The 27,937-nt window shown below is 44.9% G+C and overlaps 1 protein-coding gene across 1 annotated transcript in view; it reads left to right on the top strand.

Moving 5' to 3' along the window:
- Positions 1-27,937, top strand: part of MOV10L1 (Mov10 like RNA helicase 1) — a 286,876-nt gene that overhangs the window by 120,493 nt on the left and 138,446 nt on the right. Inside the window, exon 7 of the mRNA XM_073619737.1 lies at positions 9,165-9,689. Within this exon, the coding sequence (XP_073475838.1) occupies positions 9,165-9,689 (525 nt within the window). The remainder of the gene's footprint in view (positions 1-9,164; positions 9,690-27,937) is intronic.

The raw sequence follows: 27,937 nt of genomic DNA on the forward strand, positions 1-27,937 counted from the left end.
CATGCACCGTGGGGACCCAGCGTGAAGCCGTAATGCTTCACTGCTGGGTTCCCTTACCAGCAATAGTGGCGGCAGCACCCGACAGCTGTTGGTAACATCAGCTGCCGTGCCAACATCGCTGGACTTCAGGACAGGTAAGTGTCCTATTATTAAAGGTCATCAGCTGCAGTATGTGTAGCTCCTGGCTTTTAATTTTTGCAGGGGTGGGTGGACCTCCAGTTTAAGGCTTTAAAACCACTGTAATGGTCTAGTCCAGTGAGATAGAAGTAATCTACTTTTATGGTTGCAGGCCTTGAAGGCATGGCTGCTGAGACCTAAGTTCAGAGTCATGGGGAGTTTCTAACTCTGTAATCCCTACCCTTCTTAAAGACTAGAAAGTTGACTTCCAGTAAAATGTACCATCATGCAATAAAAAGGAAGTAAACCCTGATGGGTTTTACTTCCTCTTTTGCTCCCTGCAAATTAAAAGCATAATGAGCTAGTATACATCGCATACTAGCCCGTTATGTGACACTTCCCTGCAAACGAATCCATCGCTGTCCCCTGTGCAGGCTGCGTCCATCTTCGCCCCTCCTGGCCGGAGCCACGTGACGTCACTCCCACGCATGCAAGCGGGAGCCATCAGTAACGGCACACACGGAGGGCCGTTTCTTCACAGCGCATGCGCCAATTACATGATCGGCGCACTACAAGTGATATATATCTCCTAAACAGCACATGTTTAGGAGATATTTCCACTACCTATAGGTAAGCCTTATTCTAGGCTTACCTATAGTTAAAAGTCACTGGAGAGGGTTTACAACCACTTTAAAGACTTATTCCGCCTGGTATGAAGCTCATAAGTGTCATCCCTGACAGTATGTCTTATTTTAGCTTTTCTTGTATGTGGATGTCTCTGGCTCTGGGTACAATCAAGGGACAGAACTCATGCTTTCCCATGCTCTTTGAGACCTTTCGCACTTCATTCTTTGGTTAAAGCCGGGTGTCACATGGATTGTTCTGCCACTGTGGCCCCCTTTTCTCCTTGGTACCTTTAAATTGGTCTGGTCTGTTTTGCAGTCCTCTTCTTTTAAACCTCTGCAAGATTTGCTTGTCATGCCTTACAAGTCTTTTAGGTTGTTATTATCTTGTCTTGCAGGGTCTCGGCGGAGTTGGCTGCACTTTCCTGCAAGGAACGGTTCCTGGTTCTTCACCAGGATATGGTGGTATTGAGACCTTAGTCCTCTTTCTTACCTAAGATGGTTTTTAGTTCCACCTGAATCGCAACATCGTGTCACCATTTTTTTTGTCTTAAGCATCCTAAGGAAAAGGTGCTTCATTCTTTTGAATGCTTGAACTGTTTGCATTTATCTGAAGTCTATATCTTTCTTTCAACAGTCCTTAATTCCGCGTTTGTTTTGATTGTTCTGCCTGAGGGGCCTCGCAAGGGTCAGGCTGCTTCTCGATCCACTATTTCTAGGTGTATTCATCAGCTCATTTCTCAGGCCTATGGTATCAAAAACGAGATTCCTCCTTTCCCAATTATTAAGCCACCTGTAGTGTCAGTGCTTCCTGAGTTATTGAGCATCGAGCGTAAGTTTGAAATGCTGCTACATTTACTAAGTTCTGCTAGGTAGATGTTTATGCCTTTGCAGATGCCAACTAGGGGGGAAAAATGATTTGCAGACAGATTTGTAGTAGGGCTCCCTCCTGTTCGGTTTCTGGGTTTTGGTGTGTGTTTGGCCTTGTTCCTGGTTTGCCCACCCCACATGTTCGGTCCTTTGGGACATCCCGAGTAGCCATGAATGTGAACACCTCTGTGTCCTGTGATGTACGATTAAGAAATTAGTATTTTTGGTTACCTGTAAAATCTCTTTTTAGGAGTACATCACAGGACACAGAGATTCCTCCTCTTTTGCCTGTTCCTCATTGCTTGGTGCAAACTGAGGCTTAGCTGAGCTGGGGGGGTGAGCCTAGGCTAGGATTCCAGCCTTTTTATGACCAGCTTCCATACACCTGAAGGTGGCAGCATAACCAAAGTAGTCATGAATATGAATATCCTCTGTTCTGTCATGTACTATAAGAAAAGGATTTTAGTGGTAAACAAAAAAAATCCTGATTTCACAAAAAAATTAAGATATACATTATACAAGCTATAAATTAATGCTTCAGAAATCATTTTGAAGTTGATAAAAATGACTTTAATTTTAATCCTCAGCTTTTTTCACTTTTTAAAATCTGTCAAAAATGTTCATGATGTTCCCTTGCAACATGACACTGTATACACAACTGCCCCAGAAATATATCCTGCTTTGTTTTTTCAAAAAATGTTTTATTTAGTATATTCAAAATTATACATACATACAAAACATTGGGTAGGCAGTATAAAATGTACAAGTACCAAGGATTTTCGCAGTGATCCAGGCATTAGCGTTACCATCATCAATCTATGAACACATAGTCCCGAATCCCAACCCCAACCCTGTAGACCAGCATTTACGCTTCTTCTTTGTTTTCTACTTAAAAAAAAAAAAAATTCAAAATCCCCACCATTGCTTTCAGAAGGAAAGAGGGGCAGCCGGTCCTCCCCCATCCCAAAAGGGTCTGAACCCACCCCCTCCCCTCACAGACGTCTCAACACTGAAACATAGAAACCATGGGCAGTGGGATATAGTGTCAGGTACCCTATATCCCTTCATCCTCATTATTATTGTCAGTGCATTGTACTCATACTCTCCCCCTCCTGGGAAACGTCGCCAACTGGATTGTGCTCTTAATTGTGGCCGCTACTCTGTGCCCCATCTTCCTCCAGTGTATTCTTGGAGTCAACCCCTCTAAACCATACCTTCCTAAATTTCTTGGGCGGTCCTCTGGCCTCATACGTCATCGGGTATAAAAGTACGTCCACATTCACTACCTTTCCATTGCCCAGCTATGAGTTTTCGTACTCCAAAATATAAAATTCTAAGGAAAAGCGTAGTGTATACATCTACCTCCTCTTGGTCAAGCGTAGGGGGGAACATATGTTAGGTCAAAGTTATCAGATATAAATTCAGTCACCTTAGACCAAAGGGGTCGTATCCTAGGGCATTCCCAGACCATATGAATAAAAGTTCCTTCCGCCCCCAGACATTTATGACACACTGCAGAGTCTCTCTTGTGCATTCGGTACAGTCTAACCGGTGTGTAGTACAGCTGGTGGAGGTATCCAAGCTGAATCCTTTTCCGTGGAAGAGATGACAAAGACAAATGGGTATCCAGAGGTTCCTGCCACAGCTCCTCGGACAACTTCTGTACAACAGCCACCCAGCGAGACCTGCAGGACCCACTTCCCTATAGTATCTAGAAATGTGTTTGGCTGGATCAGGATCAATCAGAATCCTCTCCAAAGCCGTATTTTGTACCCTAACCTCCCCACCCCCAAACTGTGCCACAGCTGCATGATGTAACTGAGCATAGCGGAAATGCCAAGTCCTGGGTATTCCAAACTGTTCCCTTAATTGCGCAAAGGTGGACTTCTTGCCATTCTGATATATATGATGCAAATACTTTATACCATATTTGGCTCACAAATATCCATCTTCCAGTTTAAAGAACTCCTCCAGTGATTGATTACACCACAGAGGACTATTGGGGGATAGCCGTAAGGGCTCATCCGCTGGGAACAGAGATGAAATACCCTACCAGAGAGTGCCATGACTGACCCCACCTTCCTCCCCGGTACCTCTTTCCTGAACACCATATTTAGTAGTTACTTGCGAAGTAGCTACCACAGCTTCCAGTAAGTAGTGGCACTGGGAATCTGGGGAAAAAATCGCCAATGTAAAAAGATGCAAAAAAAATAGGAGCGCAAGTCTGGGAGGGCTAGCCCCCCGCCCTCCATCGTAACTTGCAGTTTTAGGACAGATAGAGAAACTCTGGGGTTACAGGATCCCCACAAAAATTTCACTACAATGGAGTCTTTGGTCCTAAAAATCTTCATCGACACGAAGACAGATGAATTCGAAAGAATGTACATAAATTTAGGAAGAAAAATCATCTTAAACAAGTTTATTCGTCCCATCAGTGTGATCCGCAGATTCTGCCATTTCTGCACTCTTTCTCTCGAAAGGTCCCAATAATCGGTGACAAATTGAGCTACAAAAACCGAGAAATAGGAAGCTGGACCACAATCCCTAAATATTTAAATGAGTTAGTCAAGAGAATGGGACAGTCCGAGTAGACTACTACTGCATCATCAATGGGAAATAGGGAGGACTTTGTCCAGTTAATTTGAAATCCAGAATAGTCTCCGAACTCCTGGATCATCCTGAAGGCCACTGAAAGCGAGGGACCCGGATCCTGCAGATACAAGAGCCATGTCATCTGCATATAGGGACACACACTCCTTGAACTCCCCCACTCGAAGACCAGACATACTAGTATTAGATCTCAGCTGCCAGGGGTTCTATGGCCAGAGTAAACAGGAGGAGAGACAGTGGGCATCCCTGCCTAGTCCAACGGGATATAGGGAAGGGCTCTGATATAATACCGTTAACACGCAATCTGACCAACTGGTCCGTATACAGTAGCTTCACCCAGGAGATAAAGACAGGCCCGAAGCCAAAGGATTCTAGAAGGCTGAACAAATATGCCCACTCCACTGAATCAAAAGCCGCCTTAGTATCTAAAGAGGCCACTACCCTTGTCCCAGCGTTGTCATGTTCAGTTTGAAGGTTCACAAAAAGTCTCCTGATATTTATCTGGGCACATCTCCGCTGGATAAATCCCATCTGGTCCATGTCAACAAACTTTAGGATAACTGTTTGTAGTCGCCCTGCAATAATTTTTGTTATCCACGTTCATTAATGAGATCGGACGGTAGGAGTCGCACTCCCGAGGATCAGGGAGTGTGATCAGAACCACTAACGCTTCTCTCATAGAGGGTGGCAATTTACCATCCGAGCTAGCCACAGTAAACACTCGAAGATGAGGTTCTAAACTATTCCTGAAAATGTGGTACCACTCCGGAGAGGAGACAATCAAGACCTGGAGATTTCCGAGGAGCAAAGGAAGAGATCGCCCCCTTCACCTCCTCTATAGTGATTTCTGCTTCTAAAGCAGCACTATCTTTGTTCGTCAACACAGGCAACTCAGTATTAGCTAGATAGGTTTCCAATGCTCTCCCCCCCCCCCCTGCAGTGGTACATGACATAAAGCTCCTATTAAATTGAGCACAGAATTGCAGAATGTCAGCCACCTCAGATCTGTGCCTATCATAAAAACTTTTTATACATATACAGGGAGGTTTTGCTAGATACGCCAGAAGCCTGCTATTCTTGTCCCCAAACTCAAATATGCGCCTCTTCTGTGCAAGTCTAAGGGCTCTTTCACACGGACGATCAGTATGTCCGTTTTTCATCCTTCCGTTTTCGGATGAAAAATGGACATACATGTATCCTTATGGAATAGCGGATGAACGCTCCTATCCGAAAAAGTGTAACGGAGGAAAACACTACTTTTCCATCCGTGATCGGATCGGGTGACGACGGACTCTACGGTCCGTCATCATCCGATCCCCCATAGGGGAGAGCGGCGCTCTGACAGGACCTGTCCTCTTCCCGCTCAGCGGGGATCGGCGGAGTGATCCCCGCTGAGCAAGCGGGTGTTCACGGGGTGGATCATCACTGATCCGCCCCGTGTGAAAGAGCCCTAAGTTTTGTGGTTCCGATCAGTCAGAGCAGCACGGTATTCCCTAGTTTTGTTCTGAAGGGTCAGCAGTCTCTCCCTGGTGGGCCCCCTAACATATTCCGCTTCTACTAGAGACACCTCTGTCTCCTTATCCTGTACTGTAGATGCCAACAGTTTTTTGAACCCGCTCACCTCTGCTATATATACCCCCCTCAGAGTGGCTGTAAAAGCGTCCCACTGAAGGAGATGAGACCCAGTATCCCTGTTTTCATATAAATTCACAAATGTCAGGAACCTATTCATCACCTTCACCACCAGAATATCTTATCTACCTTTGAAAACAGTCTTAACTGCATGTATGGAGATGGGCATAGCTTTTGTGACCAGTGTAGAAACCATAGGAAGAAAAACTGGCATGGTAAGCTCCAGCAACATGGGCCCTCTTCAGAGAGAGAACTCAGGAACCCTGCAAATTAGTCTCTTGCAATAGGATCAAGTGTGGTTTATACCTTTTTAATATAGTTAAAGGAACGTTTGAATTTGGAATTAAGGCCTCGGATGTTCCAGGCAACAACCCCAAGGCCCACCTCCGTTGCAAATGATCATAAGACAGACAATCTCCACGGCAACAAGGGGAACCAAAAAATCAGGGCCCCAGAGCTCCCTCCCCCATGTAAATAGAACAGGAGCAGCTTAACATTGTATGACTTATTGCACACACACTGAGCATAGAAAATCCAGTCCATATAGAAAAAAAAATTTGTCCCAACAGAGAAAACCCTCATCATCTCCCCACACCCAGCCCCAACATGTCAGGCGCTTTGATCCCTTTGATCCCATAACTGTTACCTGAGAGAGGAAACGGATGTGAGACTTAATGCAGCCTCACAGGATCCAGCACTGTGAGGTACAAGTCCTAGAGTTCAGTCTATAAAAAGTAACTTGGACAAAAAAAAACAAACCTTTGCAGTACACAGAACAGTTTACAGGCTCCCAGTATGCAAAAGTATAGCTGAGCAGCAAAGAACTATATAGCTGTATAGCATTTCAGTCCAGCTGCTGGACTGCCAGGGAGGCAGAGCAATGGAACAGAATCCCAGTCAGGGTGTTACACAGGTAAATAAAAATAAAAAAAAAAACTAAGCGGGAGAGAAAAAACAGCAGCAGAACTTCCACACAGACCTCAGATTCGACAGATTCCTTCCCTGAACCTATCCAAATGTCATAATTTGCTAGGGGGGACGTGGTGAATTCCCACCCCTCAGGCGATCCAACCATCCTGAAGCTTCAGTAGGAGTTGTGAAGAAATAGACTTTCCCATTATCCACAATGCACAGTTTAGCATACATACTGTAGATCAAATTCAGATCCCTAAAGTGCTTCTTCACTAACTGAAAAGAGGCCCTCTGTTTCTGAGTGGCAGCTGAAAAATCGGGGTAAATGGAAATCCGAATCCCATTAAACTCCAGCTCGGGGACCGTGCTGGCCCCTTTCAGAATATGCTTCCTGAAATGCAAGATCTTTGCTTCCATAGGTCGTCGGGAAATTGCTCCCTTCGGTGGGGCTCGGCCCAGAACACGATGGGCCACTTCAGTTAGCAAATATATTTAGTGAAAGTGCCAGGAGCCATGTGCTCTTTAAGCCAGCCCTCCAGAAATTCCTCAGGGTTCTCCCCTCCGCTCCCTCAGGGAACCCCACCAACCGAATGTTATTCCTTCTCATGCGGTCTTCAATGTCGGCCATCTTTTAAAGTGTGCTCAGAAAGAGTTTTCTTTGCCACCTGCACAGCAGTGTCCAGAGGCCTTACAGTATCTTCCGGAGAGGCAATAGGATGATCTGTAGCCTGAGCCTTTTCTCTGAGTTTCTGCATATCATGCTTCATGAAGGAAAACTCCATTTTAAGTTCCCCAAAATGATGAATAAGCTTGTTCTGGCATCTCTGTATGGCTGCCATAATCTGTGTAAGGGATGGTTCATCCTCTTCCTCCTTCCCCCTGCCAGCTCTGCTTTATGCAAGTATACAGCCTGTCCAGAGACCTCTCTCTGCACTGTACATGAGCCCTCTGAGGTGTGGGACTCGCCCGGTTCCGGTGGGGGAGACGCTGGCTGAGCAGCCTCCACAGTTCTCTGCAGTGGTGGCCATTCTTCCTCCTCCTCCCGGTCACTGGCACCATCTTGAGAGTCCCAGGCAAAGCGGTGTTTTGGGCCAGGGTGGCCCTTATTTGACCATCCTCGGAGGTGCCCGCAGGGTTCCTGCACACATACCCCAGCAGTCCAGAACAAAAATCGAGCGTTTTGCTCACAGGATCAATGTAGAATCAAAAGCCTGCAGAGGGCGCTCTGTCCATGTGATCCTCACATGCTGCGCGCCGGCTCTCATATCCTGCTTTTGTAACTGGCCCCCTGCTGTTTGTAAAAATCTGTACTGAGCTAAGATTTTAATTTTTTTAAAGGCATTTTGGGGATGATTAAAAAAAATATATGATTAAATGAATTGAAGAGTGTTGAAACGATGAAAAATAATCAGCATTTTTGTCAATCCAAAAGTGAATATAAATTTTCCTTGTTTTGTTCAAGCTGTCTTTTATACACCCCTAGTGCATTCTTTTACCAAATGCATTGAGTTCACATTGGATTCACAATAAAGCACGTGATTCACAAAAATGATTACATTTTTGTTTTGTTTTTTTTTCCTTTTGTAAGACTAGCCAATGTAATTTTAGCTATAAAGCCTTCAAATCACTTATTGGAACTGTTGAAGCAGGAAGGTTTCCCTCCACCATGGGTGGAGGGCTGATTGTTCAGGTTTGCCCACTAAAATTCTTTTGTTAGTATATTTTTGCAGTTGTAAACCGGTGCTGAGTGTTTGGTCAATTGTCATTGTGCCCGTTTTTAAAGTTCTGGGAGTTTTTTTGGACAACCTGCAAGAAATGGAAACCAAAGATTTGCCTAATCATGGTTTCCACCTTGATGACTATGGAGGAAAAGGTGGTGTGTTGTGTGTGTGTTTTTTTTTTTTTTTTGCACTGTATGTTGCACACATTCAGGGCTGAAAACCTAAGGCACTTAAAGCTAAACTGCAGGGAAAGCCACAGGGAAATGCCACCCACTGCAAGAATTAAATGCTCATTTAGGTCTAGAAAAGGCATTTTACTTACCGATCCTCTGCTCCTGCAGACTCCTTTGCACTACAAGACCATTTCCCACAGCCTCTGTTTTGGACATGAGAACACTGAGGAACAGTCTGTGCCACTAGGGTTATAGGGGAGCGCCGACTGCTTTTCCTGCCCCCTAGGCCAAAAGAAGCAATTTTACGCTTGCATTGTCAGGACAGTCCAAGAGAGGAATTTTAATTTCCCTTGTGTTTTGGCTTTAAAATTGTTGAAGGAGCTATTCTGAGACATTTGAATTTGCAGAGAAATATGTAATTGCATGCGTGTTTTTCTGTAAAATATATTTAGGCTGTTGGAGGGGAATTTTTTTGTCAATTTATTTTATTTATTTATTTTTTACAGAAATAAAGGAAGCAATTGTCATGCATTAGTTGCTTGCAACACTGCTGGATTGGAAAAAGAAAACAAGTTCAAGTTTGAAATGAGTGCTTGTAAGCCAGACTGTTTCAATGATGCTTCATTGCAGTCATCAAATTTTTCACTAACATCGGGAAAAGAAACAAAAGTTGTAATCAACTATACTAGTCTTGAGGATGAGAGGACTGTATCTCAGTCTGCTAGCTTAATCTCTTCTAGTCACTATAATGTTAATTTTTATCGCGTGCCCTATTTAACTCCTGCTTTGTATTCTAAATGTTTTCTTGGTCCTGCATACCCTTTACCAGCAGTATGCTCTCGTACTGTAAATGATTTGAATAATGGCACTCCAGAAGTCCATGCAGAGACCAGAACATACAATGGACATTTTAGAAGCAGTGACTTGGACATGGATTTGAAGAATGTAGAAACTCCTCAATCTGACTGTAATGAACCATTAGAGATTCTTCCTGGAGAGAAGAAGTCTATCACAATCGTGTGTGAAGCAAGGTACACATTAATTTTTAGTGGAATGTATTTGTGACGCTAGTTTGATTCAACATTATTTACGTCTATTGAGCTTTTGGATGCAGTAGTAAATTTTGAAAAACAGATGCAGCCCTCACTTCAGGGTCCCAGGGAGTCTCAGGTCTTCAGGGAGTAGACGGTGCTCTGGCTCCAAGTGTCCTCTGAACACCTGAACAGAATGCAGCTAGACAATGAGAGTCAGCAATTCGCACATCCGTATATTACTTTATTTAGCTACAGAATAGTAAAGAGAAGAACAGCTTATGTTTCAGCAAATAGCCTTAGTCATAGCCTGGTGGCAAATTTTGATCTCCATCATAGCAAATCCTTTAAACGCTCACATTTTATAAGGAAAAGCCTCTTTCTTGCAGTAAAGGAGTACCAAACCTTGTGGTGATTGGTTGTAACAGTCTATGTAGCGTGCAGTCCTGGAGGCTACTGGCAAAACACTATGATGTACTGCTGGACCCTCGGAGGAGTGTACTAAAAATTTGAAAAGATGGGAGTGCTACACTAATTTGTACAGACCATAAAGAATTTGAGTCTACAACAAAAAACAATGTGTTCTGGGGACTCGACACTCCCCCTTCATCGGGGATTGTAGAGCAGTAACTATAGGGTGAGGGATATGATCCTAGAGTGTAAGTTGGAACCCATGCAGGTGTGTATAGATCAGGCACTTGGGCAAAGATAGCCACTAGTGTAGAACTCCTATTGTTTCTTCTTTCTTTCTTCGCATTGCATTTATAGGATAGAATGTGCAGTACATTAGTATTGAGACCCACTATATCTAGAAATGCTGGCCAACTTACTAGTCAGCATGGACTAGCTCTGCATCACAGTTACACCACATGTAATTTAGATTCAAACTATCAAAAGCTGGAATCAGCATGAAAGGAGTTCTTCACTATTTTTTATTTTCTTATTTTTTGTATGTGCTATTTGGTTTGGTTTTTGTTAACGTGATTATAAACCCTTACTGTGCCTTTTAAAAGGGTATTCATGCCCCTTGAAATTTTCTTAATTTTGTCATGTTACAACCAAAAAACATAAATGTATTTTATTGGGATTTTGTGTGATAGACCAACACAAAGTGGCACATTATTGTGAAGTGGAAGGAGAATGATAAATGATTTTCAATACCTGAAAAGCGTGGCGTGCATTTTGTATTCAGCCCCCTTTACACCGATACCCCTAACTTAAAATCTAGTGGAACCAATTGCCTTCAGAAGTCGCCTAGATAGTAAATAAAGTCCACCTGTGTATAATTTAATCTCAGTTATAAATACAGCTGTTCTGTGCAGCCTTCAGAGGTTTGTTAGAGTACCTCAGTGAACAAACCACATCGTAAAGGCAAAGGAACACACCAGACAGGTCAGGGATAAAGTTATGGAGAAGTTTTAAAGCAAGGTTAGGTTATAAAAAAAAAAAAAAAAAATCCCAAGATTTGAACAATGAGCACTGTTCAATCCATCATCCAAAAAGAGTATGGCACAACTTCAAACCTACTAAGACATTGCCGTCCACCTAAACTGACAGGCTGGGCAACGAGAGCGTTAATCACAGAAGCAGCCAAGAGGCCCATGGTAACTCTGGAAGAGCTGCAGAGATCCACAGATCAGGTGGGAGAATCTGTCCACAGGACAACTATTAGTCATGCACACCACAAATCTGGCCTTTATGGAAGAGTGGCAAGAAGAAAGCCATTGTTGAAAGAAAGTCCTGTTTGCAGTTTGCGAGAAGCCATGTGGTGGGGACAGTAAACATGTGAAAGAAGGTGCTCGGGTCAGATGAGACCAAAATTTAACTTTTGGGCCTAAAAGCAAAACGCTATGTGTGGCGGAAAACTTGTACTGTACATCACCCTGAACACACCATCCCCACCGTGAAACGTGGTGGCAGCATCATGTTGTGGGGATGCTTTTCTTAAGCAGGAACAGGGCAGCTGGTCAGAGTTGTTGGGAAGATGGATGGAGCCAAATATAGGGCAATCTTAGAAGAAAACCTGTTAGAGTCTGCAAAAGACTTGAGACTGGGGCAGAGGTTCACCTTCCAGCAGGACAACGACCCTAAACATACAGCCAGAGCTACAATGGAATGGTTTAGATCAAAGCAAATTCATGTGTTAGAATGGCCCAGTCAAAGTTCAGACCTAAAATCCAATTGAGAATCTGTGGCAAGGCTTGAAAATTGCTGTTCACAGATGCTCTCCATCCAGTCTGACAGAGCTTGAGCTATTTTGCAAAGAAGAATGGGGAAAAATTTCAGTCTCTAGATTTGCAAAGCTGGTAGAGACATACCCAAAAGACTTGCAGCTGTAATTGCAGAGAAAGGTGGTTTTACAAAGTATTGACTGAGGGGGGCTGAATACAAATGCAAGCCACACTCTTCGGATATTTATTTTTAAAGAAATTTGAAAACCATTTATCAGTTTCCTTCCACTTCACAATTATGTGCCACTTTGTGTTGGTCTATCACATAACATCCCAATAAAATACATTTACGTTTTTGGTTGTATTATGACAAAATGTGGAAACTTTCAAGGGGTGTGAATACTTTTTCAAGGTACTGTACATATACCCATGGAAGTGGCTGGCCTCAGGTGATACACAGAGATTAAACCAATCCCCCTACAAAAGTTGTACCTGTTTGAGTTATTCTCTTCTCTGCATCCGTTCAAAGTCCATAATTTATAAAGCTTGTCTGAGCTGTCAGAAAAAAAGGGCCGCAGAGCTGAAATTACACTCTGCAGAGCTCACTGGTAAGAGCTCTGAGAGCTGATTGAAAGAAAAGGACACCACTCCACACGGCACACAGGAACATAGCCGTAGTTGTCAATCAGCCGCAGCTCCCTCGCCTGTCATCTTTTTTCTCGTTGGTGTCAGGAAAACTTGTCAGAAGGGATTCATGCCAACAGTAGAGAAACAACACAGCAGACAGAAATGACCCTTAGTGCTCTTAATTGAGACAAGTACACACCATAGAGGGCTATGCTTTGTTCATATTTCATGCCTGAGGTTTACAACCACATTTAATTGAAAATATTTTGTATTTGTGGCAATTTTTTAACCACTTGACCACTGGACACTTAAACCCCCTTCCCAACCATACCAGTTTTCTCCCTTCGTCTTTCAGGACAGCACCTGGAGAGAGCGCAGCTCCACCCACTTTCCCAGGAAACACTGCAGTCAGTTTCTTTAAAGACCGGACACTTCCACCATGGCCTCAGTTGTAGTGTTTCCTCCGCCATGGTGGAAGCGCTGCAGGGAACCAGGGGTGTGCTGCGCTTTCTCCAGGTGGTGAAAGTAGGAGGCATACCGGTTGATGTCGCCTTTTTTTCTTCAGAGGACAGCCCAGCATCCTCCCTGACGTGTGGGGGATTCTCCGGCGCCCCCTCCTCTTCATGCTCGGCGAGAGCCAGGCTGCGAGGGTCCCGCTCCTACAAGACCGGCGGCATGGGCTGTGGAGTTGCGAACGGCATCTACTCTGCTGTCCGCACGCCTTCCGGGTTCGGATGGAGAGCGCGTCATTTCCGACCGGGGGCGGGGCCTCGAGCGACGCGGCTTCCGGTTCCGGCCGCTGGAACGCAGGAGGAAGGGGGCGGTCTCTACGGCTGATGTAATTTCCGGCCCTCACAGCGGTGAGCGGCCCGGGAAAATTAAATAAAAGAGCACAGACGCCGCTGTTTGTCCTGTCAGCAATGGAGGACGATCAGATGGCGGTGGCAGGAGCAGGAGCCACACCAATCAGCCAGGCTCAGGTAAGCAGGGACATTGATCACTGTTATTACTCTATGGGCAGTTGTGATATTTATGAATATAAATTCCCTTCCTTAAAAAAAAAAAAAAAGGGGGGAGCCTGCAGATCACTTTTTCCTGATTACTAATGGAAGGATAAGTGATTGATTATTTGGTTTAAGGTGGATCTGTGGGGTGATTCACCGGCTGTGGAACAAGAATTAGGGGTTAAAGGGTTAACTTCCTTGGTAGTTTTTTTTCTGTGTTCCTTGTATACAGCATGTAAACTGTTTTGGTGAAATATGGTTCAGCAAATGTCTTTTTTCCCTTGGGATATTGCAGAAGGCTAAAGAAAAGACCAAGCATGTCTCCCCTATTGTTAAAAGGAAATGTCCCTCATGTAAGGGGTTACTGAGGGATTCCTGGACCAAAATATTATGCAAATCTTGTATTGCGGACTTGGTTAAGGAGGAGACAGCTCCCGCTAGTCCTGCAACTCAGCAAGGGGAATTGCTGAGCTCTTTCAGGAAGGAACTGGCGGACACCTTTGAGTCCTTCAGGTCCTACCTGGATAGACGCCCAACGGCGCATAGCAGTATGGTGCCGCGTTCTCAATCCTCTGTTTCAGCATCCAGAGGGGGCAGCGACTCAGAGGAGGAAGAATGTAACGTTTTACTAAATTCTGACGAGGAAGCGGAAGAAGGGAATGAAGCTTCTTCGCCTTCTTCTAGATACAAACTATCCCTTGAGGAGGTGGATGATCTACTAAAGACAATACACACTACCCTTAACATCACAGAGGATAAAACTCAGCTATCCTTACACGATAGGATGTTTCAGGGCCTTTGAGGAGGAAAAACACAGGGTTTTTCCTGTACATAGGTTTTTATCAGAAACCATTAAGAGGGAGTGGAAGGATCCAGAAAGAGCCCCCTTCTTTTCTAAATCCCTCAAGCGGAGGTTTCCGTTTGATGAGGATAGCTCGCATATCTGGAACAAAAAACCAAGATTGGACGCAGCGTTTTCCCAGGTATCAAGGAATACTGACCTGGCGTTTGAGGACATGGGTATCCTTAAGGATACCATGGATAAAAAGGCAGACTCCCTATTAAGTTAGGCATGGGATTCATCTTTAGCAAATTTGAAACCTGCCATGGCTTCAACAGTGGTAGCCAGAAATCTGGAACACTGGCTGGAGCAGCTGAAAGCTCACATTGAGGCGGGGACGCCTCGTAAAGATCTGCTAGATACGCTCCCGGTGTTATCTAAGGCGGTAGGGTATATAGCAGATGCCTCAGCGGAGTCAATCAGAATGTCAGCCAGATCCACAGCCCTGATAAACTCAGCTCGCAGGGCTTTATGGGTCAAGACATGGACAGGGGATACGGCCTCAAAAACAAAGTTATGTGGTTTACCCTTTGAGGGTGATCTGGTGTTTGGCCCTGGGTTGGAAGCTATACTTGACAGAACAGCTGACAAAAAGAAGGCTTTCCCTATAAAGAAAAAGGTGATTCCGCAAGGGAACAAGAATTTTCGTGCTTTTCGGAAAACCCCTGATACCAAAGAGCCAAGCTATAAAAGGCCTTGGAAATCTCAAAGAGGGAGGGGCAAGTCAGGAGTACTTTTTCGCCCCCCGACCACAAGCACAAAAACCCAGTGACTGTCATCCAACTGTGGGAGCAAGGCTACAGACCTTCTTTTTACAGTGGAAGACTATAACGAACAGCCAGTTTATCCTCAAGACCATTCTGGAGGGTTACAGGCTGGAATTTTCTCAACCTCCTCCTGTGCGTTTTTACATAACCCAGGCTCCCCGAGACCCAGAAAAGTCACTAGCAATGACGGCTATCCTGAGAGAATTGATGCTACAAAAGGTGATCATGAGCGTGCCCCCCGGGGATTTAGAACAGGGGTGCTATTCACACATATTTCTTGTGAAGAAGCCTTCGGGGAAATTCAGGCTCATCCTGAACCTGAAGATTCTCAACAAGACTATCAGATACAAAAAATTCAAGATGGACACAATATTCTCAGTGAAGAGTCTCCTGACCCCAAGATGTTTTATGGCGTCCATAGACCTGAGAGATGCATACTTACATGTACCAGTAGCATCAACATCGCAGAAGCACCTAAGGTTTGCGATAAAATTGGGGAAATCAACCCTACATCTCCAGTTCAGAGCTCTCCCTTTCGGGCTGTCATCCTCTCCGAGGATTTTCACAAAGATCCTGGCAGAGGCCTTAGCCCCCTCAGAGTAGAGGGAGTATCAGTCCTGCCTTATCTAGACGATCTACTAATTTTTGCCAAAACAAGGGACCTATTAGTGAGGGATCTGGAAAAGACAATGAGACACTTGGTAGGTCTAGGATGGATAATAAACGAGGAGAAATCAAACTTGATTCCATCTCAGACCATACTATTCCTGGGCTACACGATAGATTCCATCCAGGAGAGAATTTTTCTCCCCGAGGAGAAGATGGAGAAGCTTCAGGGGGCAGTAAAGAGGACACAAACAAATATGCCAATCTCCATAAGAGCAGCTATGTCGGTCCTAGGGCTACTCACTGCGACTATACCAGCAGTGCAGTGGGCACGTCTACATACAAGGGAGCTTCAGCAGGCAATTTTAATGAGTTGGTCCTATGGGGAGTCCCTGGAAAGATTAATAAAGATACCTACGTGGGTTCAGAGGAAGCTTTGGTGGTGGAGAAATCACTCAAACCTGGACAGGGGTCTGCTCTGGGGCTTTCCTTTGGAGAAAAGACTAACAACAGACGCAAGTTCCTGGGGCTGGGGTGCCCACCTGGACGAGCAGATGGCTCAGGGGAGTTGGACAGACTGGGAAGCCAGAAAGTCCTCCAATTGGAGAGAGCTAAGGGCTATTCTCCTGGGTTTATGGGCCTTCGAAAAGACAGTCCGGGCCATCATGTTCAAGTTTTATCGGACAATGCCACAGTGGTGGCATATATATCAAGGCAGGGAGGAACAAGGAGCAGGGCTCTGCTATCCTTGGCGCTCCAGATTCTAGCCTGGGCAGAAAACAATCTAAAATCCATAACAGCAATACATCTGAAGGGAGATTTGAACCTTCTAGCAGACTTTCTGAGCAGGGAAAGAATACTGGAAGCAGAATGGAGTCTGAACGCAGGAACTTTCCAAAAACTAACAGAAAGATGGGGAGTACCCCAAATAGATCTTTTTGCATCTCAAAAGAATGCAAAAGTAGAGGCCTTCTTCTCACTAAACAGGCAGGATCAGGCGAAGGGATTGGATGCATTAGCGCAGCCATGGAACTTCCAGTTGTGCTACGCTTTCCCCCCCTTTCAGATGATTCCCTTGGTCTTAAAAAAGCTACAGAAAGAGAACACGAGTATGATTCTAGTGGCCCCTTTCTGGCCCAAACGGGCTTGGTTCGCAACAATACAGAGGATGGCGGTGGAACCTTATTGGGCGCTTCCACTGCGGAAGGATCTACTAACGCAGGGCCCCCTTCATCATCCGAATACCCAGCATCTCAGGTTGACAGGGTGGTTACTGAGGAGCAGATGTTAAAAAATAAGGGCCTTTCAGATAAACTGGTCTCTACCCTGCTGAATAGTCGTAAGGAGGTTACCAGGGCCATCTATTTGAAGACATGGAAGCGATTTAATAGCTGGTGTGCAGCTAGGATACTTTCACCACAAGAAATTGCTCCAGTATTGGAATTTCTCCATGAGGGAATGGAGATGGAGTTGGCAGCTAGCACCCTAAAGGTACAGGTAGCTGCATTATCGGTTTTCCTTGAGAGACAATTATCTAGGGAGCCGCTCATTATTAGGTTTTTCAGGGCATTGGCCAGAGCTAGGCCAATACCTTTTAAGTTTTTTCCTAGATGGGACCTGTCTGTGGTTCTGCGGGGTCTAATCAAAGAGCCTTTTGAACCTCCAGAGGAAGCATCAATCAGGCTATGGTCGTTAAAAATAGTCCTGTTAGTAGCGGTAACTTCAGCTAGGAGAATAAGCGAGTTACAAGCTCTTTCCATAAGAGAACCCTTTTGTTATTTTTTTCCAGACCGGGTAGTGCTAAAAACTGACCCGGGTTTTCTGCCAAAGGTGTCATCAGCATTTCATAGGGCACAAGAAATAATTCTCCCTACTTTTTGTCCTAACCCGTCCAGTGCTAAGGAGAGGTCTTTCCATTCCCTGGACATGAGAAGGTGTCTATTACACTATATAGAGATAACAAAAAATTTTAGAAGATCAGATTCTCTTTGTTCTATTCTCTGGTCCACGTAGGGGGTATAGAGCATCCAAAAGCACCATAGGTAGATGGCTGAGAATGGCCATCAGTGAAGCTTGGGCAGAGAGGGCAGGGGCTTCCCCGGGTCGGATCTGTAAAGCGGCCACGTGGACAAGTTTCTCCACCTTCACCCGCCACTACAGGTTGGACTTGCTATCAGCAGCGGAACAATCGTTTGGCAGGAAGGTCCTGCAGGCGGTGGTCCCACCCTAGAGTAAGTACTCTTTTATCATCTCCAGGTGCTGTCCTGAAAGACGAAGGGAGAAAACCCTAGTTAGACTTACCGGTAACGGTATTTCTACGAGTCTTTCAGGACAGCGCCGATGACCCGCCCTAAATTTTAAGGTTATAAGATGTGTTATTGCTATGTTCTGCTTATCTAATTTCAGCATGGCTGGAGGTACTCTATGAACAACTGAGGCCATGGTGGAAGTGTCCGGTCTTTAAAGAAACTGACTGCAGTGTTTCCTGGGAAAGTGGGTGGAGCTGCGCTCTCTACAGGTGCTGTCCTGAAAGACTCGTAGAAATACCATTACCGGTAAGTCTAACTAGGGTTTTCAGATTTCGGTGCTCTCACATTTTGAATGACAATTACTCAGTCATGCAACACTGTACCTATATGAAATTTTTGTCCTTTTTTTCACACAAATAGAGCTTTCTTTTGGTGATATTTAATCACCTCCTGGGTTTTTTATTTTTTGCACTATAAAAGAAAGACTGAAAATTCTGCAAAAAAAAAAAAATTATACATGCATTTTTATTTGTTTCCGTTATAAAATTTTGCAAATTTAGTAATTTTTCTCTAGTTGTCTGTCCAGGACAGCACAAGAGATAGGCTCCACCTCCGAAGGCAGGAAACTCATTACCAGGACTTTAAAGGGCAGCTTACATAGTTACATAGTTACATAGTAGGTGAGGTTGAAAAAAGACGCAAGTCCATCAAGTCCAACCTATGTGTGTGATTATGTGTCAGTATTACATTACATATCCCTGTATGTTGCGGTCATTCAGGTGATTATCTAATAGTTTCTTGAAGCTATCAATGCTCTCCGCTGAGACCACCGCCTGTGGAAGGGAATTCCACATCCTTGCCGCTCTTACAGTAAAGAACCCTCTACGTATTTTAAGGTTAAACCTCTTTTCTTCTAATTGTAATGAGTGGCCACGAGTCTTATTAAACTCTCTTTGCGAAAAAGTTTTATCCCTATTGTGGGGTCACCAGTACAGTATTTGTAAATTGAAATCATATCCCCTCTCAAGCGTCTCTTCTCCAGAGAGAATAAGTTCAGTGCTCGCAACCTTTCCTCATAACTAAGATCCTCCAGACCCTTTATTAGCTTTGTTGCCCTTCTTTGTACTCGCTCCATTTCCAGTACATCCCTCCTGAGGACTGGTGCCCAGAACTGGACAGCATACTCCAGGTGCGGCCGGACCAGAGTCTTGTAGAGCGGGAGAATTATCGTTTTATCTCTGGAGTTGATCCCCCTTTTAATGCATGCCAATATTCTGTTTGCTTTATTAGCAGCAGCTTGACATTGCATGCCATTGCTGAGCCTATCATCTACTAGGACCCCCAGGTCCTTTTCCATCCTAGATTCCCCCAGAGGTTCTCCCCCCCAATGTATAGATTGCATTCATATTTTTGCCACCCAAATGCATTATTTTGCATTTTTCTACATTGAACCTCATTTGCCATGTAGTCGCCCACCCCATTAATTTGTTTAGGTCTTTTTGCAAGATTTCCACATCCTGCGGAGAAGTTATTGCCCTGCTTAGCTTAGTATCGTCTGCAAATACAGAGATTGAACTGTTTATCCCATCCTCCAGGTCGTTTATGAACAAATTTAAATAGGATTTGTCCCAGCACAGAACCCTGGGGAACCCCACTACCCACCCCTGACCATTCTGAGTACTCCCCATTTATCACCACCCTCTGAACACGCCCTTGTAGCCAGTTTTCAATCCATGTACTCACCCTATGGTCCATGCCAACGCACCTTATTTTGTACAGTAAACGTTTATGGGGAACTGTGTCAAATGCTTTTGCAAAATCCAGATACACCACGTCTACGGGCCTTCCTTTATCTAGATGGCAACTCGCCTCCTCATAGAAGGTTAATAGATTGATTTGGCAAGAACGATTCTTCATGAATCCATGCTGATTACTGCTAATGATATCATTCTTATTACTAATAAGTCCCTATTGCCCAGTATTTGTGTTTCCTCCACCAGAGGAGGAGGCTGGATAAAGTAACTCTCCTTCCCCTGACCCTGGGAGCGTCCCATGGGAGAAGGAAGGAGGTCTGCATACCTGACGGTCACGCATCGCTAAGAGGGCAGGCATCTGGGTCCCCCGGCCAGGCTAAACGTTCCCCCGCTTGGCTGCTAGATGCGAACGTGTCAGGCGGGGGTGGGCGTAGGCGGGGACTTCCGGGTCACGCGGCGAGCGTGGCCGACGGAGCCAGGTCGTTTTATTTGAAAAAACGCCAGTCACAGAGGGACAATCGCTACTCCACAGCAGTCTGCCTTCATACAGGGAACAAACAACACGGAGACAGCCGATCCAGGTGGCAGTGGAGCCGACCCAGCTCAGGTAGGTGGACACGGGTGCCTCTGACCTACTGGGAGTGATGGACTCCTATGTAGCCCGTTTTTTCTTTCTTTTTTTTTTTTTTTGCACCCTTTAGACAGGATCTGGACTAAAGAGTCCTGTGAATCCCATCAGCGGCTGGTGGAGTGCACATAGTCTGCTAAGGTTTGCTGAGGTTGCTTGTCTTTATTTTTTTTTTTCTTTTCCTCTTTCTCTTCTCTCCGCTTCCTGTCTCAGGCACAGCCCAAAGTACCGGAGAGGTCGGGGAGAAGAGGAGGTGTCCATCATGTGCGAACAAATTTAAGGAAGGATGGAACAAGCCCCTCTATAAGCCTTGTTCTGACAAACTGGTTTACAAAGAGGCAACAGGGGCCTGCAAGGAATTGATTTCTGGGGTCCAGAAAGAAATGAAGGTCATTAAGACAATGCTGACAAACCTTGAAACCCCAAAGCAACCAGCCGCAGTCCCCCCCCCACTTCCACCCCAGAGGTGGGTGACGAATCAGGGGGAGAGGAATTACATTCTTTGGATGAACTAAGTGAGGCGGCATCATCTAAAGATATTCCGAGCTAAGGGACAAGTTCACCCAGATACAGGCTCTCACTCGAGGAGGTTGATGCCTTATTGGGGGTGATCTACGAGACACTTGAGATTAAAGAACAAGTCTCAATGGCCTTGCATGACCAGATGTATCAGACCCTGAAGGATGACCCATCTAGGGTTTTTAAACTCTATTTAAAAAGAGTGGGTGGAACCGGAGAAAAACATTTATTTTTTCCCAAAAGTTTAAAGAGGAGATTCCCTTTCAGTGAAGTTTCCACCTATGTTTGGAACAAGGTGCCCAAAGTAGACGCAGCCTTTTCCCAGTGCGCCGCATCAACAGACCTCGCCTTTGAGGACATGGGTGTCCTTAGGGAACCTGTGGACAAAAGGATGGAGGTACTGCTGAAAAGGTCATGGGAAGTAGCCATGACCACCTAAAACCTACAATGGTTACAACAATAGTGGCTCATAATTTGGAGGTCTGGCTGGACCAATCACAGGGTCATTTAGCAAGTGGGACCTCCAGGAAGGAAATCTTGGATTCCCTTCCCATGCTGCATAAAGCAAGTCAAGCTATTAGCAAAGACCGCTTCCCTTATAAACTCATCTTGCAGGTTAAAATCCTGGTCGGGGGACCCGGCCTCAAAAGTTAGGCTGTGTGGCATCCCATTTGAAGGAGACCTCTTGTTCGGGCAGGTTCTAGAAAAAGTCCTAGATCGCACTGCAGACAAGAAAAAAGCCTTCCCTGTCAAGACCTGTACACACGGTCGGATTTTCCGATGGAAAAAGTGCGATCGGATTGTGTTGTCGGAAATTCCGATCGTGTGGGCTCCATCTGAGTTTTTCCGTCGGAGTTTCCGACACAAAGTTTGAGAGCAGGATATAAAATTTTCCTTCAACAAATTCCGATCGTTTAAATTCAGATCGTGTGTACACAAATCCGACGCACAAAGTGCCACGCATGCTCAGAATAAATTAGGAGACGAAAGCTATTGGCTACTGCCCCGTTTTACAGTCTAGAAGTACGTGTTTTACGTCACCGCGTTCAGAACGATTGGATTTTCCAACAACTTTGTGCCACCGTGTGTATGCAAGACAAGTTTGGCCCAAAATCCGTCGGAAAAAATCAGATGGATTTTGTTGTCGGAATGTCCGATCAATGTCTGATCATGTGTACAGGGCAAAAGAAAGCCCCAGGGAAACGTTTTTTTTCGTCCCCAAAGACAAGGACAGACCTCTAAGGAGTCAACTACTAAATAACGGTGGGGAAGGGGAAAGCGGAAAGGTGTTCCGTTTTCCTCTCCTAAAAAGACCAGTAAATCCCAGTGACTTGGTTCCTGTGGGAGGAAGACTGGGGCAGTTCCTCCCACAGTGGGAAAAGACTACCCCAAATGCTTTTATACTGAGGATAATCAGGAAGGGCTATCTAATACAATTCAAAGGCACTCTTCCCGCCAGGACGTGTGTGACCACGCCTCCCAGGGATCCTCTGAAGGCGACGGCCTTGTCACAAATTGGCGACTTGGTGGACCAGCGGGTTCTTGTTCCAGTGCCACAGCAAGAAGTTTCTACTCATGTTTCCATCAATACTCAAATTCCATCTAATACTAAATTTGAAGTTACTAAACTGGGTAACATACAAAAAATTCCGCATGGAAACAATCTTTTCGGTAAAGTCAGTTCTTCTCACCAGATTGTTTCATGGTCTTCCTTGATCTTTTATTCTTTGCCCCCTCTGTGCTCCAGTTACAGGGAGATCTGCGGGTGGCCATTTCCTTTTAAAAAAAAAGGGGGGGTGATGAGTGGGAGACAGCTAGCATGGAGTGAGAATGAGAGGGCGCGGGAGCGGCGCTAACTGGGGTCCTGCTCAGATCAATCCATGCCTGATGCCTAACGGCTGGTGTTAATCTCCTAACTCCTGATGCCTGACGCTGACACTTGGTGCATAGCCAGTCTGCAGTCTGCACGTCTGTTTTCCTGACGGCTACTACTATCTGTGTGTTACTCGTGGTAGATCTGTCTGTTGTGACTGCTGAGACTGCCAAAGATTGTTGGACACTGCTGGCCTGTGGAAGTGCTGTGGGGGCTGCCTCCTGTTTTTGGTGCTTTACCCAACGCTATCCTGTGCCGCTTACCCCTTCTCTCACCTCCATTTTCTTGGAGCGGGCTACCTATCTCCACCCGCTATGACGGAAGGAGGTGCCAAGGAGTTCCCGAGCAGCCAGGAAGGCGGCACTGGCCCCGTTACACGAAGCGCCCTGCTTACCGGCTTCTCTCCTTTGCGAGGCTCTGTACCACAAAGTCCCGCGATACCCTCGGTGTCAGCGTCACCTGATCAAGTGACCTCAAAGCCCCCTCGAGTCTCACCAAGTGCTAAGCTCTGTTGTGAGCCGAGATCCGCCGAGCAAAGCCAAGCATCACGGTCTGGTACTGACTACCGAGGGGATATCAGTGCTCTCTGGACTATTAAGTGCAGACACTCGAGACCTGCAGTCTCCAATCGCGAACGTTGGGATATTAGAACGTGGCCCACAGATCTTCATACAGACCACCAGCTACCAAGCTCAGGAGATCCAGACAGGTGAGCTTGCTGGGGTGTTTACTGAGGGGCCTATTCAAGAAAAACATCTACCAGTACATATGCCGGACACAAGTGTTACAAAGGGGGTTAACAGGACTAATAACACCATATATATCAATACAAATGCCAGTATGCAGACGGGGCTAATAGATGATGGATCCTCAGGTCAGGATAATCAGCTTACACACCAGCTCATACGTCAGTCTGCACATTATGCACATAATGTATTGGAGACTGCACCAACAGTTTTTAAGGAATTATCTGGTACAGCTGGACCTACCATCTCGGGGGTGCTATCTCTGCCAGCTGATTTGGGTACAAATTCCTTTCTATCTACACTATCCACTAAGGCAGACATGGACCGTATGACTGCTACTCTGCAGCAAGTACTTAGAGAAGAGTTCAAGGAGGTCAAAGAGTCATTGCATAGCCTGGCATCCAGGGTAGACACCATTGAACAAAATCAGACCGCAGCTGAACAAAAAATAGAAATCCTGGAGGCTAAGCTAACAGCACAATCCCATTCTCTACATACCATGCGACTCTAACAGGACAATTTAGAAAATAGAAGCAGGAGAAATAACTTAAAAATCTGGGGTATCCCTGAGACCACGACTGCTAAAGAGCTGCGCCTCACTGTTATGGCCATATTAAACAAAATTCTGGGGAGGGACTCGACAGCGGACATTGAGTTGGACAGAGTCCATCGGATACAGTGTATGGCTCCTTTCACGGATGGCAGACCGAGGGATACCCTATGTAGAGTGCATTTCTATATTATTAAAGAAGAGATTATCCGAAAGGCATGGTCATTGGGTACTTCTGATTTTGACAGAGCAACTATACAGATTCTACCGGATCTTTCAAGATATACCCTACAGATGCGCCGTAGTATGAAACCCCTTTTAGATAAGCTACGTGAAGAAGGTGCTACATATAGATGGGGTTTCCCTTTTTCCCTGCATATACAGAAAGGCCAACAATTTTTTGCATTACGTGCATATACCCAATTGCCTGATATGTTCGCGAAGTTGTCTATGACGCCTATTATGCTTCCTGATTGGACTGACAGTGATACTGATTTGATATAGTATGACTGAATCTAGTTTAAATAGATGTTATCTTCTACAACTAGTAATGACTTCTAAATAATGCTTCAAGCAATGTATCAATTTGTCAGTCCTTCGTGTGTTCAGATCTGTACTACAGATGTTTAAGAGGTGTCTAAGTGGTGTCAGACCGGAATAGAACTGGATGTTGGAACTCCCCCCCCCCCCCCCCCCCTTTTTTTTTCCCCAGACCCATCTTGCTTGGCTTTCCTCGGTTTCCCATCTTCCCTGTCCCCCCCCCCCCCCCCCCCCCTCTGCCCGCTTTGCTTAAATCTCGGTGGATCTGTGGGGGGAGGGGGGGCTGGCAGGGACTACGAGGGTTGTGGTGAGAGGGGGAAAGAGGAAACATTTTAGATGGCTTGGAAACCATACTGATATACTATAAAGGGAGGGGAGGGAGAGAGAAAAGGAAAGAATTTTTTTTTTTTTCCACTCTCATCTCCTTTCTTGGGGGGGGAGGGGCAACGGGGGTCGCTCGATATTAAGTGCCGTATTATGAAGGGTAAACACTGAAAAGTTACTCTAAATAGACGGGAGTACTGGGGAATGGATGGATGTGTGTGTGTGTGTGGGGGGGGGGGGGGGAATATAGGCAACTACCTAGGCAATAACAGATGATGTAATTGGAATATAAGGTATGAATATGCAGGAGCTGCTTTTGAATGCATATAGATATAAAAGGATAAAGTATTTCTTTATTTCTTTCTTTTCCTTTTTGGTTTGTTGGCTTTGAATGCTTGTTGATTTTTTTTTTTTAACCTAAGATGTGGGCACCAGGATAAAGAATCACATACGCCATCTACGTTAATATGATCCGAGTGACCTCCATTCTTGGTGTCGCTCTCCAGCTCCTCTACATAGGAATTTTGCCGCCCAGTGCTATCCCCTTCTGGACCACTCTAGGAGGAGATCGCAGGGTCAATTAGAGCCTTATTAGTAGTTTGCTGCGTATATATTTCGTGTTTTTGAGGTGTGTTTTTTTTGTTTTTGGTTTTTCCCCCTCTCTCGCTCTCTCTCCTTTCCCAAATCCACCTGCACTCGCTCTGGTAATACACAGGAGATAGATCTCAGGTTTCACTATGACCAATGTGCGCTGTTTATCCCTGAATGCCAATGGATTGAACATACCTGGAAAAGCGTACGATGCTCACACAAGTGGTATTCATACAAGAAACCCACTTCCAATCTGGGAAGATACTAAAATTTAAGGATGAAAGATATCCGCAGGCTTTCCACAGCACAGCCCCAGCCTCTAAGACGAGGGGGGTGAGTATCTTGCGCTCTGTGACGGCTCCATGGTCCTATGCCGATCAGATGAGCGATCTGGAAGGACGCTATCTTTTCCTCAAGGGCGACTTAGCTGGCCGTCAAGTTACTTTTGACGTCCATCTATTTACCAAATCAGGCTCAGTTGAGTTGTCTGAATGGAATTCTTAATAATTTACAGGTTTTTATGGAGGGTGTACTGATACTGGGTAGAGATCTTAATGTGGCTCTTGATCCTTTATTGGACCTTTCTAAATCCGCTACACATTTATCTTATCAATATCTTAGACGAATAAAAAAAGCTATACAATCTATGCGACTTGTAGATGTCTGGAGAGTCCAGCATCCAGCTGAGCGCGACTATACTTTCTATTCGGCGCCACACAATAGTTACTCTAGAAATGACTATCTACTAGTATCTCAATCTTTATTACCTGTGGTGGTCAACTCGTCTATCGGGACACAAACGGTGTCAGATCATGCTTCGGTGTCTTTAGATCTCCAGCTGACTAAGCTGGCCAATAGACCATGGACATCGAAACTTAACGAATCACTGCTACAGGAAGGTCAACCTCAAAATGATCTTACCAGCGAATTGATTCAAATCTTTAAGGAAAATGACTCGGAAGAAAACTCCCCACTTTCTATATGGGAAACGCATAAATGCGTTATGTGAGGCATACTGATTAAAAAGGCGACGGAAGCACGCAAAAAAAAAAAAAAAAAACAGTAAACACGATTCTTTCTAGTAGAAAGAAGGTAACCCAAGCGATTTATGGTAAGTTTTGGAAATTTTTTTGTTCATGGTTACATACCAAGAAGGTGTCTGCAGGTATTCCAGCCGTCTTGGAATTTTTACAAGACCGGATCAAGGACTGGCCATTAGCACATTAAAAGTGCAGGTTTCGGCCCTGTCTGTTTTTTTTTTTTTTTTTTTTTTTTTTTAGAGCAACCCCTGGCGTTAGGCCCACTAGTTAGCAGGTTAGCCAGAATTAGACCTGTTCCGTTTAAGATTTAAGAAAAGTCCTCCAAGCTGCAGTCCCCCCCCCTCAATCTGGTAAGTTCTCGTTGATCCTCTCTAGTGCTGTCCTGGACAGACTACTAGAAACAGAGTTACCGGTAAGTCTAACTAGTTTTCTTCATAAATTTTGGGCAAAATTTATACTGCTACAAATCTTTGGTAAAAATAACCCAAATCGGTGTATATTATTTGGTCTTTGTGAAAGTTAGAGTCCACAAGCTATGGTGCCAATCTCTCAAAAGTGATTACACCCAATGTACTGACGGCCTATCTCATTTCTTGAGATCCAGCCAGGAAAGTACAAATACCCCCCAAATGACCCCTTTTTGAAAAGTAGACATTCCAAGGTATTTAGGAAGAGGCATGGTGAGTTTCTTTTAATTTTTTTTTTCCCCCCACAATTCTTTGCAAAATCAAGATATATATATTTTTTTTCACAAAGCACACACACAGCATATGCATAGCAAAATTACACCCCAAAACACATTCTACTAATCCTCCTGAGTACGGCGATACCACATGTGTGAAACTTTTACACAGCGTGGCCACATACAGAGGCCCAACATGCAGGGAGCACCATCAGGTGGTTCTTGGAGTATAAATTACACACATAATTTCTTGACTACCTCTTACACTTTTGAAGGCCCTGGAGCACCAGGACAATGGAAACGCCCTAAAAATGACCCCATTTTCTAAAGAAAACAACCCAAAATATACAATCTGAGGCATAATGAGTCTTTTGAACATGTCATTTTTTTTTTTTTCTACGTTTTTGGAAAATGTGTAAAGAAAATGAAAACACATTTTTTTTTTTTTTTCAAAGTTGTACATTTATACAATATTTCTAACACATAGCATTTACATACCAAATATTACACCCCAAAATAGATTCTCCTACTTCTCGTACGGCGATACCACATGTGTGAGACTTACACAGCCTGGCCACATAGAGAGGCCCAACATGCAGGGAGCACCATCAGGTGTTCTAGGGGCATAAATGTCAAATCTAATTTGACTACCTATTACACTTTTGTGAGGCACTCTAGTGTCATGGATGAGCATGAATGGGGATGGATGAGCCGTGGATGGAGATGACTGAGCATG

Source organism: Aquarana catesbeiana, linkage group LG03 (genome assembly GCF_042186555.1).
Source record: "Aquarana catesbeiana isolate 2022-GZ linkage group LG03, ASM4218655v1, whole genome shotgun sequence".
Classification (NCBI taxonomy): Eukaryota; Metazoa; Chordata; class Amphibia; order Anura; family Ranidae; genus Aquarana; species Aquarana catesbeiana.